This window comes from Tursiops truncatus, chromosome 20 (genome assembly GCF_011762595.2).
Source record: "Tursiops truncatus isolate mTurTru1 chromosome 20, mTurTru1.mat.Y, whole genome shotgun sequence".
Lineage (NCBI taxonomy): Eukaryota > Metazoa > Chordata > Mammalia > Artiodactyla > Delphinidae > Tursiops > Tursiops truncatus.
The window spans coordinates 15,279,006-15,296,294 of NC_047053.1; the positions used below are offsets into that span (position 1 = coordinate 15,279,006).

A 17,289-nucleotide genomic window follows, 5' to 3' on the forward strand; every position below is an offset into this window, starting at 1 on the left:
GTGCTTTGGCCCCTCATACGTCTCCCCTTCTAGATCCTGGAGGCCAGGCACGTTGCCCCCTCACCTTTTTGGCCCTTACTGACATGCTGGTACTGACCTCTGCAGCATTTGGGGTAGCAAGATCCCCGGAATGTCACCTCTGACCAACAACATGCCCTCTTCTGTGGCGCAGGGGTGAGTGTGTTCTCTCCTAGTGTGCACTGTGGGACAGAGGTGAGGAGCACGGCCTGGCAGAGCGCCTGGCAGGTGGTGGGTGTGCAACGCAGAGTTCTCACTGGCTTCTACCATCGAGTCTCTGCTGTTCCTTTTGTCTACCATGCTTTTCCCTGCCCATCCTCATGTACTCATACATCCCGGCCCTGGTTTGAACATCGTTTCCTGAGGGAAGCCTTCCCTGGCCCTCTCAGACCGTGTCAGGTCTGCACGTCCCCTTTCTCCTTTATAACTTGCATCAAGACTGTAATTAATTCGTTATCTTCTTCTTTCTGCCACGCTGGAGCACTTGAGAGCAGTGGATATTTGTGGAAGGAAAGAAGATGGTTCTCTGGTCAGGAACTGGTTTCCCATTCTCTCTTGTCTGGGTTCCCTTGTTTAGCTCAGTTTGGGTTCCTAGAACCCTCCCCACTGACTGTGCTTGGTGACTTGTCTGCAGTGTGTTAGGACTTTGTTTCTCGTGTGCCTGGACCCTCGGCATCCGTCACAAGAGTGGAGGGGAGATGGGCTCTAGACAGCCAGGAGCAGGGGCCTGGGGAGGGGGCTCTGGGAGGAGGGTCCCTGGGACAGCCTGCCAAGGAAGGCACCAGGCATGGGTGAGAAGCAGACTCAGGGTCACATGAGGTCACACAGTGTCCGGCCCAGGGGACCTTGGAGGAATGTGCCTGTCTTACTGGCTGCAGGTCTCTGAGGGGGTGGAATGTGGCCTGACAGGGCTCAGGGCGCCTTCTTTCCTTCTGCTTTCCCTGGGCTGCCTGTGTGCTGGAATGTCGGCAGGCTGGGAATTTTCACAGCAAGGATTTTTCCCAGTCAGAGCGACAGATTACAGCTGGAGCCTGGGGACAGCTCCCGAAGGGGCAGGGGCTGCCGGAGAGGGCGGGGGCAGATGCGGGGCAGCCCCAGCTGCTCTGCTTTTGGGGCCTGGACTCAGTTCCCATCCTCTCTGGGAAATGCAAACATCTGTCTCCCCATTGGGCCAGGCCAGGGTGAGCCTGGGCTTCTGGAGCTGCGGGGCTCAGGAGAGGCAGCGGGAGGCCTTGGGGACCAGAGACTCAACCTCAGTGAGGCGAGAACGTGGCTGGCCGTATCCCACAGGGCCTCACTTCCTCCAGACGGTAAGTGCATCAGGAAGGGGTACTGCCTCGATTCCATCCTCAGGTGGGGCTGTGCCTGCCAGACCCAGGTTCTCGGACCTGTAGGGGCCACCCAGCCTCGGCAGGAGGTAGCATCGCTGAGTTTGTCACCTGTATCCGTCCTCCACTCTGTGGACCACACAGCACCTCCAGGGCCTGGTTCCCTCTCTTAGTGACCTTTCCAGCCCCTGTGCCCTCTGCCCTCTGAGCTCCATTCTGCTGGCTCCTCCCTCCAGTTCCCATTTCTGCAAGGAGCTGACTCACTTCCTCCCTCCCTGCCCAGCTTCTCTCACTGTCGGGTCCTAGGGCAAGCGGGTACCCACAGGGAGGGAGGTTTCTCACAGGGCACTTCCTGGGCTCCCTTCTCTGGCAGCAGGACTGTGAGGCTGCCCCGGCTGTGGGCAGAAGAGGGCTGCAGGTGGGGTAGGCTGGGGAGGGGCCTGGCTCTGGGCTGCAGGGACCAGGTGCCAGTGTCCCCCAAGCCTTGGCACACTCGAGGCAGGAGGTCAGGAAACCTTGAGGAGCACCTGCTTCCTGTCACCCTGTGGGCTTGGTTCTGTGGAGGAGAAAGGCTGAAGATGTCATCACTGTGATCTGGGAGCCTGTGCTTTCTCTAGAACAGAAGACATCTGCGAAAAGATAGATCTCAGCCCGGAGTGGCATGGGCTGGAGGCCAAGCAGTGACAGCACTGTCAGGCAGCATGAGACGGTCATGACTCTCTGTGACACCGAGTTTCATGCCCAGCCCCATCCCATCAGGGGGAAAGTGTCTGGAGAGTCCGGTGGAGCCTTCCGGGGACAAGGCGAGGGGAGGGGTCTGATACAATGTCCTTGTTCCCGCTGGCGGCCTGCATCCTGTCCCTGCCCACCCCCAGGTCCCTCATCCGTGGACTGGTTTGGTTGTGGAGCCGCCTGCAGAAGCACTGGCTTCGGAGCAGTGAAAGGTTTCCTCCCTGGGTGGGCTGGCATCTTCTATCTCACCTGGAGCGGTCCAGGCTGTGAGAGCCTGTGTGCCTGGCGCTTCAGGCACAGGGCACCCAGCCTGTGCTGGGCCTGGCACAGCCTTGCATCCTCCTCTGCAGGCGGCCTAGGTTACCTAAAGGACACAGGCACAGGGTAAGGCTGAGGCCCCACTCACTTGGCCATGCATCAAGGTCAATAGAGGCGAGAGGGAAACTGGGCGCACCGCCTGAGAAACCTGGGGTACGGCTGTGGGCTGTCTTCCTGGAATCAAGTGGCCAGCAAAATCCTTATTCCCCGTAGCACTTGGCTTTGCCTGGAGGAGCCCTCATTTCTCTGGCAGACTGCAGTGATCCTGATTCTGGCTTCAGGATTTCTGGACAATGACAGGAGTTTTTTGTTTAGATGAGGTTGGGGGCGGCAGGTGGGAATGAGGCCTAAGGTTGGAGAAGGTGAGGGTACCAGCCTGAACACCTTTGCTTGGTAAAAGGCCCTCACCCTCCGTCGTGGGAGGTGAGCCACCCTGCCTAGTCACACAGATGCCTGTCTGCATTCCTCTCCCAGGGCTTCTTTATTGTTTCCTGCCCCCACCCATTATTTCTTGGCCCTGACCTGGGGAGAAGAACCAGGCTCTGTGACGGGACACCCAGTTTGGAAATGGCTTGGCGCACGTACACACACACATACACACACACACACTCAGCAGAATTTAGTCTGGGTTGTCCTTTTCACCCAGACCCTTCCAAAGCATTTCTGCCATCAGCTTCCAGCCCTTCTAACCAGCCCTCACCTTCTCTGTGCAGAGGAAGGCTGGCCACAAACCAGAGGACTTGGTTTCTGGGGCAGAAGAAGGCACGGCTTTCCTGTTTTTTATCAGGGCCCTGGGTTCCCCACCCAGCCCCTGTGTCTTCCTTAGATCACTGTTTTCTTTGTAGGTGTTTTGGGGGGGGCCGCGCCATGCAGCATGTGGAACTTCCCCGACCAGGGATCAAATCCGTGCCCCCTGCATTGGAAGCGCGGAGCCTTGACCACTGGACCACCAGGGAAGTCCAGACCACTGGTTCTGAGGTCTCTCTCTGTGCCTCCGAAAGAGGAGCCCCTGCTATAAAGGGTCTCCCATCTTCCCTCCCCACCCATTCCCTTCAAAATCCCCAAACTGCAGCTCTTATTGTTGCTGTAGAACCAGATGCTTGGCAAATAGAAGTTGGATGGGAAGGCTGGTTTTGGCTGTACGAAATACTTTCAGCTCATTTGGGGGAGGAGAAGGAAGAGGAAGCCAGCATAGGCAGAAGGGCCCGCAAATCGGGAGTTGTGTATGATTGTGTATGTGTTGTTGATCCATTGGTATGTACTGGGCACGGCACAGACTCTGGAGCCGGACTGCCTGGGTTTGAATCCTGGCTCTGCTGCTGACCAGCTGGGTGACCGTGGGCAAGTTGATTTCTCTGTGCCTCATTTTCCTCATGTGTAAAATAAGAATATTAGTACTTTCCTTGTGAGGCTGTTTTGAGGACTAATGAATCAGCACATGTAAATCGCTTAGAATAGTGTTATTGTCATCATCACTGATCTGTCTCTGAGGGCTGAGAAGCACTTGGTGCCTGGGAGCCTGATGGGTCATCTGCCCACAGGAACGCCACAGCCTGTCAACGACTCAGCTCAGCTCATGGAGGGTGGGGTGGGCTTTACTCTTCTCCTTAGGATGGTGCTTTTGCCCAAAGCACCTTCCAGGTGGAGATAGGGAAATAAGGCCCAGACTGGTCCCCAAGCTTACTCAGGGCCGCATGGTAGCCTCAGAGTGGGATTGCTTTGCCCTGGACATCCAGTCGAATCTGTTTGATGCCAGTTTTCAAAACTGTGCTACTTTGCCTGTGATTTCCTTCCGTCAAATTCTTGGCTGATAACGATACCTTTCGACGACCAGACTTCTTTCCTATTTGTTTTCCAGTTGAACAAACAAACTCTACTTTCTTGTGGTCTCTTTACAACTTACTGTGTTTCCTCGCACCTGTGTTGCCTCTGACAGCCCACGTGGATTAGGGCTAAGCAGGAATTGAGGCACAGAACTGAGAGGCAGCCCTGACCTGCCAGTTCCCGGGTCTGTTCTCTGCTCCCTCCCTCACACTTATGAGCTTCCCCAGACGCTCCCACCTTGGATTTTCTAGCTCCTGTTGTATCAAAACCTTTCAAATTAAGTGCCGGTGGTAGAATGTGATAGCAGTCGGATCCGTGCCCTGGTCCCTCCTTCCTCCCTGGGGAGCTCGATTGAGCCTCTCTAGCAAGGTGAGCATGCCCCGGAGTCCTTTCTCCACCACGTCCTCCTCCCCCTCTTCCTCATTTGCTTTATCCATCTGGCACCACAGGCAGGTGTCCGGTTATGGTCCCCACTACCCTGTGGGAGAACTCCTAACGTTCTGTTCAGTACCAGGCTTCATTGCCTTATTTGCTCTTCAAAGTTCAGGGTTCTGCTGGCACTTCTTTTTCTGGGAGCACTAACATCAGATGAGTCCAGCAGCGGGTGATGTGGGGAAGCCCTCAGGCCACTACATTCCAGATGTCTTACCCATGCATGGCCCAGAGACTCTGCAGAAACAAGGAGTGATTGTGTGCACTGAGGGGCTTTCTCCCAGGCCTGGGATGCCTTGGGGTGGGGGCTGGCTTCCATTCAGCCTTGCCTTTTCAGCCCTTCTGCATCTGGCTTCTGCTCCCAGGCTGGGGGTTACAGTGTGGCTACCGTCCCCTCCCCCACTTCTTTCTGAGGCCTGGGGGTCAAGGCATGGCACATGGGGATAGGAGTCTAAGCAGACTCTGGGGCAGGGGTGGGAGAGAACAGCAGGTGGTCAGGGACAACACCTGAAGGAGTATTCGGCAAGGATGACAAGGACAAGCTGAAAGGGGGATCCTCTGGACCAGACCTGTCCAGTAGAAAGTTCTGCAAAGTGATAAATGTTCGATAGTCTGTGCTTTCCAACTTGGTAGCCATTAGCCACACGTGGCTATTAAGTACGTGAAATGTGGCCAGTGTGACTGAGGAACTGAATTTTAAATTTTATTTCATTTTTAATTTAATCAGAAGCATTCCCTTGTTTCAATTTAAATAGCCCCACTTAGCTAGTGGCTACTGTATTGAACAGTGCGGCTCTAGACAGCTCATTCAGAAAGAAGTGGTGGGGTGCTCTTGAACCTCGTCTCGTCTTGCCGTCCCCCTGGTGAGGCTGGGAGGGTGGTGTTTTCTCTTCCTCTCAGGAAGGAAGGCTTGTTCTCTCGGGCAATTTCTACACTTCACCAACTCAGGAATCCTGATGCCCCAGGGCCAACGGGTCCCTGGCCATGTGCCACCACAACTGGGGCAGTGCTTCCCCAGCTCGCCAAGCATGTTTTCTGCCCAGCCTGGTAATACACAGGTGCTCGCATGCCCCAGTGGATTTGGCCAGGGTTGTTAATGCAGAGGTGGGGGGTTAGTAGGAAAAGTAGAAGCTTTTGCTTCTTCCTTCCTGCTTCTATGGAGGTCGGGTCTGTGCTTTATTTTGACTTCAAAGAGTGCTAGAAACAAGCCCAACAGGGGCCTCCAGAGGTGAACACACAGATCCTCAAACATTTATTGAATATCCAGTGTTTGGAGGACACTGAGGCTTGTCTAAAGGAGTGTCTCTGAGAATAAATAGCACAGGCCTCTAACTCACACTCCGGGAGGCCGTACTGATATTTTAACTTGGTGTGGCTGACCCTTAAACTGGGTTTCCTTTTTTTTATCCTCTGGAAATAGAGAAGAGTTGTCGTTTATGTGAAAAAGAGACGAACGCTTCTTCATTATGCTTGTTCTCTCCTGTCTGCCAGAGGGGGTGGGGATGGGAATATCACGCGTGGTGCGTTTAGTAGACTCAGAAGTGCCCCAAGTCTTGGTGGGATTTGGGGCAGGAGGGTGGAGGACGTTGGACAACCAGCCTCAAGGTTGGCCCTTGGCTTTGGGCCTTGTGGGAGCTTGGCAAGCAGAGGCAGTTTGGAAGTCCCCGGGGGCCAGGAGGAAATCCCCAGCAGCTGAGAGTCCTCAGGGAGCAGCAGGCCTACTGGAGCCACCAGTCAGGTGGTCCGTCCCCGCAGGCAGCCGGGACCTGACTTCGAGGGGATGGTCTCCTGGTCTTCTCAGAGAGGACAAGCCCAGACTTCCCTGCTTGGGCTCTGTGCCCACGAGATGGTGTGGTGTCAACAGGCTCTGAGCAAACCTTTGGGTGTGCCAAGGCAGGGGCTGGGGGAGCCCAAAGCCTCTGTGACCACCTCCGGGGCAGTAATGTGGGGCTGGCCACTCCGAGCCCACTGACCCTCCTGGATAGCTTGTCCCAGACCTCTCCCCACGACACAGGCTCAAGGCATCCCTGGAGTCTTCTGTTTATTCACGAAGTCATCCATTCATCCATTTTAGTCCATCAATAAGCATTTACTGAGTGCCTGCTATACATAGGGACTGTTTTGGGCTGTGGGGATGGAGCAGTGATGAAAGCAAAGTCTGCGCCGAGCTCATCTTTGCCTCTTCTGGACGTATCCCTCCAGGGTAAAGGGAGAGGCCATCTTGCCGCTTCTGCCCCCCTCAGCCTCCAGCTCCCAGGGGGCGCCTCTTGGGGGCGGGGCCGGCAGGGCGACCCCAAGGAGGTGCTATCCCGCGGCCTGGGCGCCGGCTGGCCCTTGAGAAGGGGGCGGCCGCCCTCTGCCGGGCTCCAGCGGCACTACAGGGCGGGTGCACACCGGGCTTCCAGGCGCATGTGCCGGCCGGGCTCCGCCCCCGACTCCGCCCCTGCGCTGGCGGCGGGGCCCGTCGGGGCCAGGAAGCGTAGGCCTCAGGGGTTGGGGGCGGGGCCGGGGGCTGACTTGGCCGCAACCCAGCGAGGCAACTCCTGGGCAGGGTTGTCTGGGCCCATCCCTGCGCCTGCACCTTTGGTCTCGGCGGGTTTCTCCTCAGACCTCCTCCACCTCCCTGCGGCCATCCCTAGGCTTCAAGAGGGTCTGTTCCCTTCCTTTGGGATCCACCACTGGTTATTGATGCCCAGTGAAATTTCAGAAAAAACCTTGGTATCTCAAGGAGTACCAGTCACTGTCTACTGACACACTTACACTGTTACTTTATAGGAGAGAAGACATTTCTTACACACCAAAAAAAAAAAAAAGGTAATAAAGGCTAATCCTTGCCAACAGAGGGAAGGCACAGGTGCTGAGAAACCTTTGAACTGACCATCCCGAAGAATGCATCTGTCTGGTGGTGGGGAGTCTCCAGGAAGCATAAATAAATGCTCCAGGCCCTCCCCAGCCCTGAGAGCATAGCGCTGGAAACAAGACTCCCCCCAACTTCCTTAAATAAAGAGTTCTATTAGTGACACTTTATACATTGCAAATTAGTCATAACACAAGCACTACATAATTAGTATCCATTTATGGAGACAGTGTTTATACCCCCGCCCCCTTTTCTTTTAAGAGTTTTGATTTAAAGGGGAACTAGAAAGACAAATCGGGTCAGAGGAGTATTCTTTCATTAAAATGCTAATTAGAACCTCAGTCTCAATGTTTTACAAACTACCTCCCTCTAAACCATCCTCAAGAAGTTCACAGTCCAGTGGTAAGGGGATGAAACAAACAAAAAACAAAAAACCCCAAAACAGGCATTGTGCTTCCCCGCAGTGTTCACCGTGAGGTATTACACATCATCATTAGTTGCAAGAGTAAAGGACTTACTCCTCAGAGCCTCCTGTCTAGCGTGCTCCCAGCTCTGCTTAACCACTTTGCCTAACCCAGTGCCGGAAACAGAGCCAAGGCCCTTTCACTCATCCAACACTACCAATGTGGGAGAGCAGAGTAGTTGAAGTTGTTACTCAATCTGGATATTCCTTTGTTCCCCATTCTTTTCTGCGTGGCTAATTACACATGTACCTTTCAGATCAGTTAGTTAAATCCAATGGATATTTATTGAACACCTACTATGTGCCTGGTTCTGGGGAGTAGGATGGTATCTAAAGGAAGTAGGAAATCGTCCCTGTTCTCCAGGGGGAGAAGGCTTAAACACATGACACAAATAGATTACCATCAAAACATCAGTTTAGTCATGGCATATACTCATTAAACTTCAATAAATTCAATTACAGTTCCCCCCCGCAATCCGAAAGTACAGCGTTCCTACGAAACCTTTTGGAAGCTGAAATGGTGCAAAGTAAAGAAGCAATGACCTTAAGGCACATTTTGCTAATGGATGCATTTTTAAAAATCGAGATAAAGCACACATACAGATTCACTTCAAAGCTATGACAGTCTTTTTTGTTTGTTTGTTTTTTGCGGTACGCAGGCCTCTCACTGTTGTGGCCTCTCCCGTTGCGGAGCACAGGCTCTGGACGCGCAGGCTCAGCGGCCACGGCTCACGGCTCACGGGCCTAGCCGCTCCGCGGCACGTGGGGGTACGAACCCGTATCCCCTGCATCGGCAGGCAGACTCTCAACCACTACGCCACCAGGGAAGCCCAAAGCTATGACAGTTTGATGCTGAGATGCTGAGTGTAGTTCCTGGGGAAGGAGCTTGGCAGTGCTGCCTGGCGTGTGTCCTGCCGCTATAACGCTTGCTGCAAAACAAACACTGGACACTATTTTTGTTCTTAGGATTTTTTTGTAAAAGCGAAAATCCTCTTCAGATTTCTTTTGCTTATCGGAAACAGGTACTAATGTATGCCTTTCGTAAAAGCCAAGTGGCATAAAACAAACCTTCAAAAAATGGAGGATACCTGTATGTGGTTGTGTAGGAAACTATATATTACTGTAGTCTGAAATTATAACCATTGTATTTTGTATACTTTTATTCAATGCTGTACATGACTGTATACATTATGCTTTCAGATATATAGAATGGTGTATACAAACCCATGTGTACTATACTTTGTGAGCAAGTTTAGGGATTTTTAAGAGTAATTTTGACTATATTCTATTTTTGCCTTACATGCTGACTTTAGAATCTAATTCCACATGGTATGTGACTCCCCTGTATGTAATAGAGCACTGTGTCGAGTATACTCAAGAACCACCATGCATATGTGCTGATGTATAGGTATAGACAGTGAACACTGTGGGTTTTGTGGGTTTTTTTCTTTTCACTACACCTTGGTTTTTAATAATAATTGAATCACTACCGACAATTTGCCAGGCCTAATGCTAGGTGCTTTCCATGTACTTTTTTTTTTTAAATAAATTTATTTATTTTTTAATTTATTTTTGGTTGTGTTGGGTCTTCGTTGCTGCACTTGCGCTTTCTCTAGTTGCCATGAGTGGAGGCTACTGTTCGTTGCGGTGCGCGGGCTTCTCATTGCAATGTCTTCTCTTGCCGTCGAGCACAGGCTCTAGGCGCCCGGTCTCAGTAGTTGTGGCTCGCAGGCTCTAGAGTGCAGGCTCAGTAGTAGTGGCACACGAGCTTAGTTGCTCCGCGGCATGTGGGATCTTCCTGGACTAGGGCTCGAACCCATGTCCCCTGCATTGACAGGTGGATTCTTAACCACTGTGCCACCAGGGAAGTCCCACTATTTTTTTTTTTTTTAATTCTCACGACAACCCCATAAGGTAAGTGTACTATTATAAGGCAAAAAGTGGAAAATCTAAAAAATCGAGTAACTTTCCCTTAGGTCAGACTGCAAGAAAGAGTCCGAGCTGGGATTTAGACTTTGCACTCTGTTACCACGCAGGTCTTGGGTTTTGGGAAAGGCTTCATGAAGGAGGTGGAACTCACAATGGACTTTGAGAAATGGGGAAGGTGGAGGGGCTGGTGGAGAAACTTTCATAAGTAAAGGCTCTGTGGGAGATAAGGGCAGGGAGCCGTGGGAAGATCTTCCTGAGAGAGTGAGAGCCTGGAGTGCTGGGGAGAGGGCGAGGGTGAGAGGAAGGTGAGGGTGAAGCGCTGAGGAGGACCCAGATTGTGGCTGTTCTTAGAGGGAGGCTGAGGTGCCTGGAGGTGGTCTGGCTGGCTATGGGAGTGACCGCATGGCCCCCAGAGCCATAGGACAGGCTTAAGGACCAGGTTCTGAGACAGTACTGAGCTTTGAGCAGCAGAGGGACTAATGGTGATTATGTGTGAAGCTGAGTGGGTTGCCAGGGCCCCAGTTTCCCCCTCTGAATGAAGAGGTTTCCCTTTTCACTAAGGGAAGTGAAACTGCCCTGAGATGGTCTCCGTCAGTAACACCAAGCATCCCAGAGACAGAATGGACAGGATCTAGTCATCTGAGTAGAAACTCGGAACGGATGGGCCCATGGTTACTACTAGTAAGTCAGACGAGACTGTGCAGATGAAGTGACACTCGGTCACCCAGAAGTCATCTTCCAGGGCACTGCCGAATGGCAGGTGAGCCTCGAAGGCCCTCAAGCAGCCAGCGTAGAGAACACTGAGTCTGCGTGTGAAAACCCAGGCCTTTCACTCACAGGAGAGGCTGTGTGTTCGCTGACATCCCACGTGTTCTGCTCTGGACTCTTCTGTCAGGCTTGGTTATTTGGCTTTACAGCCTTTGGCAGAAACAGCGTATTAGAAGCAGGTGAGACTGCGCAAGACAGGCGTGCTGACAGGCAGAGTGACAGCCGATGGTCTGGCAGGGGTAGGGGACAAAAGAACTAAGCAGCAGATACACAGACACAAAGGGCGTCTGGCCTTCCTAACATGGGGGTAGCCCGAGGCTTCAGGGTGACTGCAGTGCCGAGTCGGGGCTGGTGCCCTTGGAGACTGGTTTGGGGTGTTGGTGGGGCAGAAACCAGGCTGTCAGTCAGGAGGTCAGAGTTTAAGATGTTAGAGATGAGTTCAGAGTATTTTACCAAAGAAAGAGAATCTATAAAATGTTTGTTATTTTTATGACTGGAAATAGTAACAGAATTTAGAAAACTACTTAAAATAGAAAGTATTTTGTCCCTTAAAGAGGGTAGGCTTCAGTTACCTGAAAATTTTGCTTGTGATGCCTCTCCCCCACCCCAGTGATCACAGATAGATAATAACTGTTAAAACTTATCGAAAACATAGGGGCTGGACCCTGTTCTTAGGGCTTTGCAAGTACTAATTCATTTAATCCCTACAATAACCCTATGTAGTAGGCACTATTATTTCCCCCATTTAATAGGTGAAGAAACGGAAGCACAGAGTGAAGTCGTGTAGTTTACTGCATGGAAGAGCCAAGATTGAACCCGGCAGTCTGGCTCTGAAGGCCTCACTAACTTAACTGCAGTACAGTGTGAATAATTCCTTTAAAGCAGTGGTTCTCAGAATCACCTAGAGAGGGCTGGTAAGAACTCAGCATAAAAACATGCTGAGTTTCTGATTCAGTAGGTCTGGGGTGGGGCCCTAGAGTTTATATTTCTGACAGGTTCCTAGGTGATGCTGATCCTGTCGGTCTGGAGACCACATTTTGAAAACCAAAGCCCTTTCCCTGACTGAGACTTCACCAATTTCATGCTAAGAGAGTCAGTGCGGCATAATCCTCATTTTGCGGATGAGGGAAGTCTAAGTCACCTGCCCGTGGTCACACAGCTAAGTCATTCATTCCTTCATTCACTGACTCTCTCATTGATATAACAAATGGGCACCTCTGCACTAGGCCTCACGTTGACCTGGCAGTCAAGCAGCTCTCAGCTGTGGCTGTATGTAAGAATCACCGGGGGAGCTTTTAAAAATCCCAGTGCCCGGGCCGCCCTCCCAGACCAATTAACTCAGAAACTAGGCGGAAGAGGTGGGATCGAGGCATCGGTATTTTTAAAGTCCCACTGGGGATTTCAGTATGCCGCTGAGGCAAGTGGCACCACTGTGTCAAGAAAGCACTGGAGGTACGAAGACCTGTGACATGGCACGTGCCCCCGAAGGGCCAGACCATCTCCCCGGGAAGACACACCACTCCCTAGAGAGCAGACTCACGAGGAGCTGGGCTTCGGTCCTCCTGGGCAGTGCTTAGCAACCTCTTCATAGAGAAAGTAATACTGTTTACAGGACCTGCTGGGCTCACAGGACCGGCCAGGGTGACAGGCCTGGGGTCTCCAGACACCCTGTTGGGCATTGGTTAGGAGACAGCTCTGCTCTGGCTTCTCAGCAACCCCCCCCTCCCCTCCCCCTCCCCCTCCCCTCCCCCCCCCCCCCCCCCCCCCCCCCCCCCCCCGGCCCCTTTTCTTCCTGGAGAGGAAGAGGGAGGCAACCACTGTTTCCTTTTTTGCTGCAGAGCTGACAGCTTCTGAGACAGCTTCAAAAGACCTGTCTTTTGGCTCCTTCCCACCTGCGCCCATCTCCCATTTCAGCCTCACCGGTGTCCCCAACCCTGGTCTGGGCACCCTGTGGTGCTAACTGAAGAGCCAGGCCAGGTTTCTCTTCACGAGGAACGCTGGCCTCTCACTGGCAGCCCTCGCTCATCCGCCAGACACCCAAGATTTCCTCTGTCTGCAGGGCCAAGGCCCACCCACCACACCCCACCCACCCCACCTACCCCACCCTCCTCTGTGCCTGTGCGGTCACTGGCTGTGTGGGAGGGATGTCTACGCAGAGCGTGCCATTGATCCTATGCACGTCCCCGGTGTATTTGTTACAGGGGGGCGGCCACAGTGGGCCTCAGACTGATGGTGCGGGTCTCTGCTCCTGCAGGACTTTATAGGACGGCTGTGTTTGTGCACAGTGGGCAGTGGGCCCTGTGTGTTGTATTGGATGTGACGTTAGTGGTTGTCTTGGCCTCTGCCGCAGTAATTAGATGGCTGGGGTGAGCCTATGATTTGTGTGTTCTCAGGAGCGCTGTGCTGTGATCGAGTGTTCATGCATGCTGGGGGGTGTGTGTGTGTGTGTGTGTGTGTGTGTGTGTGTGTGTGTGTGTGTGTGTGTGTGTGTGTGTGTGTATGCACGTGAACGCGCATGTGCATGTCTTGACTCTGGCCTGTGGGGTTGGGGGGCTGCAGGTCTCAAATTCCTCTGCTATTTTTAGGGGCCATATCAGCTCAGCTGTCGGGAGCCTGGGTGTGTGTCAGTCGGAAAGTCTCACCCTCCGCGTCCCTTGCCCCTAACCCTCCAACACTGCCTGCCCCCCACCCCACGTCCTCACTCCAAGAGCCTCCTCCGTCGTTTCCACGCGTGCCGTATCACCCTCTCCTCCCCAGCATACCTGGTACCCGCAGTCCTCCAGGCCACTCACTCTCTCCCTCTCTCCCACTGGCTCTGGCCTGGGTTGGGCAGCTCTGGGCGGGAGGGGCCTGGAGAGAGGGAGGGGAACAGGGGCGGGGCTGCTGCCAGTGCTATTTTGAGCTGCTAACGGAGCAGCATCGGAGAGGAGACTCCTTGCTCTGGCCTGCTACAGGCCAGGCTATGCGGGTGAGTGTCCCTCTGACCCCCCACCCCGGAAATGTCCCAGGCTCCTCATGCTGTTTCCTCATTTAGGAAAGGAGGGGACTTTTTGTTATTTCCTTCGAGGTGGCTGAAGTAGGTGGGGAGGGAGGCGTGAGGCTGCCTTGGTGGGGAGAGAATCCTCCATCCCCGCAGCCTCTACCTCTCAGAGGCGAGGGGCAGGGCTTCCCGGGCCTGACTCATGACTTGGGAGGTCTTGTCCCTGCTTTGCGTTGCCAGCATGGCCCTCCACCCCCGCTTCCCCCTGGTGGACGAGAGAGGGGCTTGAGAGGGGTGGCTTTTGGAGTTGTCAGGGATCCCCCTTTCATTGTCCCCGAGAGTGGACTCAACATGGGCTCCTCCATTTCTGTGGATCGGACACTCGGAAGGGCCACAGATGGCATCTTGGAGAGTAAGTTCCTTAAAAAAGCAAGTGAGGAGAGACACAGTGGCCTCCCAGCCCGTTCCGCTCCCCCACGCCGCCCCTCCCGGCCACCAAGGGTAAGGTTTTCAGTTGTGTCAGCAGCTGGCAGCGAGTATGGGCTGGCCTGGTGCGGAGGTGTATCAGGAGCCTGAGCTGTGCCTCGGAGCATTTGTATCTCCCTGTGCCCAAGGACTGCCCCGCTCCAGCCACAAAACTGGCGCCAGCGCCAACGTGTGTGGGCGGGCTGGGGGTGGGGCCCGAGAGGCTTCTCACCCTGAGAGTGGGTGCTTCCTGGTAGAGCTTATAACCCACCCCACCTTGGGCCTCCAGGTCCCGGCAGCAGGTCACAGACTTGGGGCCATGCACGCCGGTGGCCAGGCAGTTGGCAAAGTGCCCCGCAGAGGGGCAGTGAGTATCCCCAGAGAAGGGGGGGCCTCCAGCAGGTCTGGCCGTTGGAGGAGGAAGCCCGGGCCTTCTGCAACTGCAGTGGCAGCAGGAAGCCATCCCAGCGCACCTGCTTCCTCTAGGCTGGCCTGGCCGACAGTGGCCGCGCGCTTGGCTACTTTCTGTTCCGCCCTGGGTGGGGGGGAGGGCTCTCGCTGGAGGCTGGACCAAAGGGGCCAGGGTGTCCCTGCCAAGCTCTTCTCCCCTTTCTTCTCTGACAGCATGGCCTTTAGGCCACTCCCTGCAGAACCCTCCCAAGCGGCTCTGTATAAAGCTTATTCCAGTCATGGGTGGCTGGAGGGGTAGAGGCCATCTCTGGAAACCCCAGCTTTCTACCCAAACTCTTGCTCTGGCGGGTGATGTCATGGAAGGACAATGGCACAGGTGAACCAAGGGAGGTGGGGGCAGGGCTTCCTTCCATCCCCTAACGTGAGCCTCTGAGGTTCTTGCTGGAGGACAGACCTGGGCATAAGTCCCAATCAGCCACTCGCTGCTGTGAGACCTTGGGCAGGTCATTTCTGAGCCTCCTTTGGCTCATTTGTAAAGTAGGAATCATCCTAGTATCTACTGCAGAGGGATGTTGTGAGGATTAAATGAGATAATGCGTGTAAAGCGTTCAGCACAGTACCTGGCACTTAGTAATGCTCAAGAAAGACTAACTGTTCTTACTGTTATTTCTTCCCTGCACCTTCATCCTCCTCCACATCCTTAGATTAGTCGGTGCTAGGCTAGGACTGGCAGGGATAGGGTCAAGTGGGAGCTCCCTTCTGTGTTCGAATGGGAAAGGAGAGAGAGGAGGATGCCATGAGAAGCCCGGAGCGTGTGTGTGCGAGTTGGTAGAGGGAAGAGCTGCCACGTTCCCTTGGCCACAGGCAGCAGGATCTTCTCTTCCCCTAGGCAGTCTTTCTCAGGGTGTCCACTGCCCTCGGGGGCTTGCCGTGGGTGGACATCTGGCATGGATGTCCGTGATACATTTGTCCAGGCTGAGCACTCCATGCCTGAGGGGTGCCTGCTGGGTGGAACGATCCCCCTGGGGGCATTTGTGCACCTGTACCCTCCTGTGCGGGGCACAGAGGATGATAAGTGAAGGGTGGATGGTCCTTGCTCACGATGTAGAGGGTAAAACCCAGCCTGACCCAGACCCCTGAGCCTTGGAAGCCTTCGGGGCTGAGGGTAGATGGGTCCCTAGCACATTTCTTGGATTTCTCCTCTTTGAGAACAAATGCTTTTAGCTATTATCTCCTCTGCTTTTTCTTTTTTATTGACTGTTTAGCCATCTTTATAAGAGAAATAAATAGTAAGTGACAAATACATAACAAAATAAATACCAAATGTCTCTATTATGTCTAATTTGCACAATTTACAAGGTTGTTAGGATCACTGTTTGCTTTCTATTTAGGTGCTAGTTTTTTTTTGAATCACTGTTCTTTTAGGAGTTTTCCATATGGTTACATTGTCCACATATTTGTTCGTTTAAATGGCAACACAACAGTGTATTGTACTGAAGTAACATAGTTTACCTAACCCCTCCCTAACTCTAGGGAGTTAATTATCTCCAATTTAGGGCTATTATAGACAGTGCATTTTTGTATTGGCCTGTGGAGGTTTTCTTTCTCTTCCTTTCTTTAAGTCAGCTCGTCGCTTATACGTTCCTGAAGGTGGGACGGCCAGGCCAGAGGCTGATGTATCTCATGGCTATTGTTGGCTCCAGGAAGAGCTACTAAGCAATTTCAGAGTGTCCTGCCCTCCCTTCATCCCCATGGCAATCGGGTTTACTATCTACTTATTGTTGCTACATTTAGAGATTATACCTCCCTTGTCTTCCCCACCTCCCTGGGAATCAGGATCGACAAGTCTTATTCTCCGTAGTTTACAGCTGACAGAAGAGACCAGATGGGAATAAGAGGTTTGTACAGAGAACCCCCACTGCAGGACCGTCAGGCAGCAAACATTTATTTAGTGCCCACAGTATGATGAGTAAAACAGAGTCCTGCCTGTGAGGAAATCACAGTCCGGGGAGTGTTATAGACACACAAACAGCCCCCCAAGATCCATCCTGGGTGTGAATCCCGGTGCTGCCACTTACCAGCTGGGGAGCCCTCAGCAAGGTACTCGCCTTCTCGGTTTTCTTACCTAGAAAGTGGGTTTTTGTGAGGATTGGAGGAGGAGACAGCGTAAAGCGCCTACCACTGTGCCAGATACCACAGTGAGTGTTTGGTGAGCATTGGTTTCTCTTCCCTTCCCCAAAGAGAAGAGGCCAGAAGTGCCAGAGAGGGAGGAGGTGGTCAGAGCCTCGGAGAATGGCAGGGTCGTGGTCCCTTTGCAAGTCCAGAAACTCAGTTTGGGCACGTTGAATGCTAGTAAGCTCCACATTATCGATCCATGCTGTGGCTGGACCCAGACCCCCTGAACCTCAACGCTGACGCAGATCTTAACCAGAGCTGGCTACTAAGGATGACTCAGCCCCTCTGACCCCGCCTCACATAGCAGAAAAGGGGGGCCTCCAAGGGAGCAGCACAGGCTTGCAGTCAGAGCCACCTGGGTTCAAATCCCAGCTCCATCACTTACCAGCTTTGTGACTTAATCTCTTTCTGAGTCTTTCTCCTCATCAGTAAAGTGGGAATAATAATAATTCCCATGTCATGAGACTGTCATAAGATTTACATACGAAAATATACTTTAAATATTTTTACGGGGCCCATCTCATTGTCGATGTTCCATACTCAGTAATTAATGTTGCTGGAAATGTCTGAACTCTCCAGAGATGGAACA

At 53.1% G+C, this 17,289-nt stretch overlaps 1 protein-coding gene and 1 long non-coding RNA gene across 18 annotated transcripts in view; one reads left to right on the forward strand and one right to left on the reverse strand.

Annotated features, from left to right (window-relative positions):
- Positions 1-17,289, forward strand: part of MYO18A (myosin XVIIIA) — a 95,359-nt gene that overhangs the window by 20,170 nt on the left and 57,900 nt on the right. Inside the window, exon 1 of one of the 17 annotated variants that reach the window (XM_073797790.1) lies at positions 13,619-13,637. The exons of the other annotated variants lie outside the window; for them this stretch is intronic. Coding sequence (XP_073653891.1) covers positions 13,632-13,637 — 6 coding nt within the window. The 5' untranslated portion in view covers positions 13,619-13,631. Of the gene's footprint in view, positions 1-13,618; positions 13,638-17,289 lie in introns of those variants that run through there. 17 annotated transcript variants of the gene reach the window in all.
- Positions 9,404-13,469, reverse strand: LOC141277362 (uncharacterized). Its single transcript, XR_012328635.1, has 2 exons — positions 13,432-13,469; positions 9,404-9,797 (listed from the first exon to the last, which is right to left on the reverse strand). It is a non-coding gene; the product is annotated as an uncharacterized lncRNA (long non-coding RNA).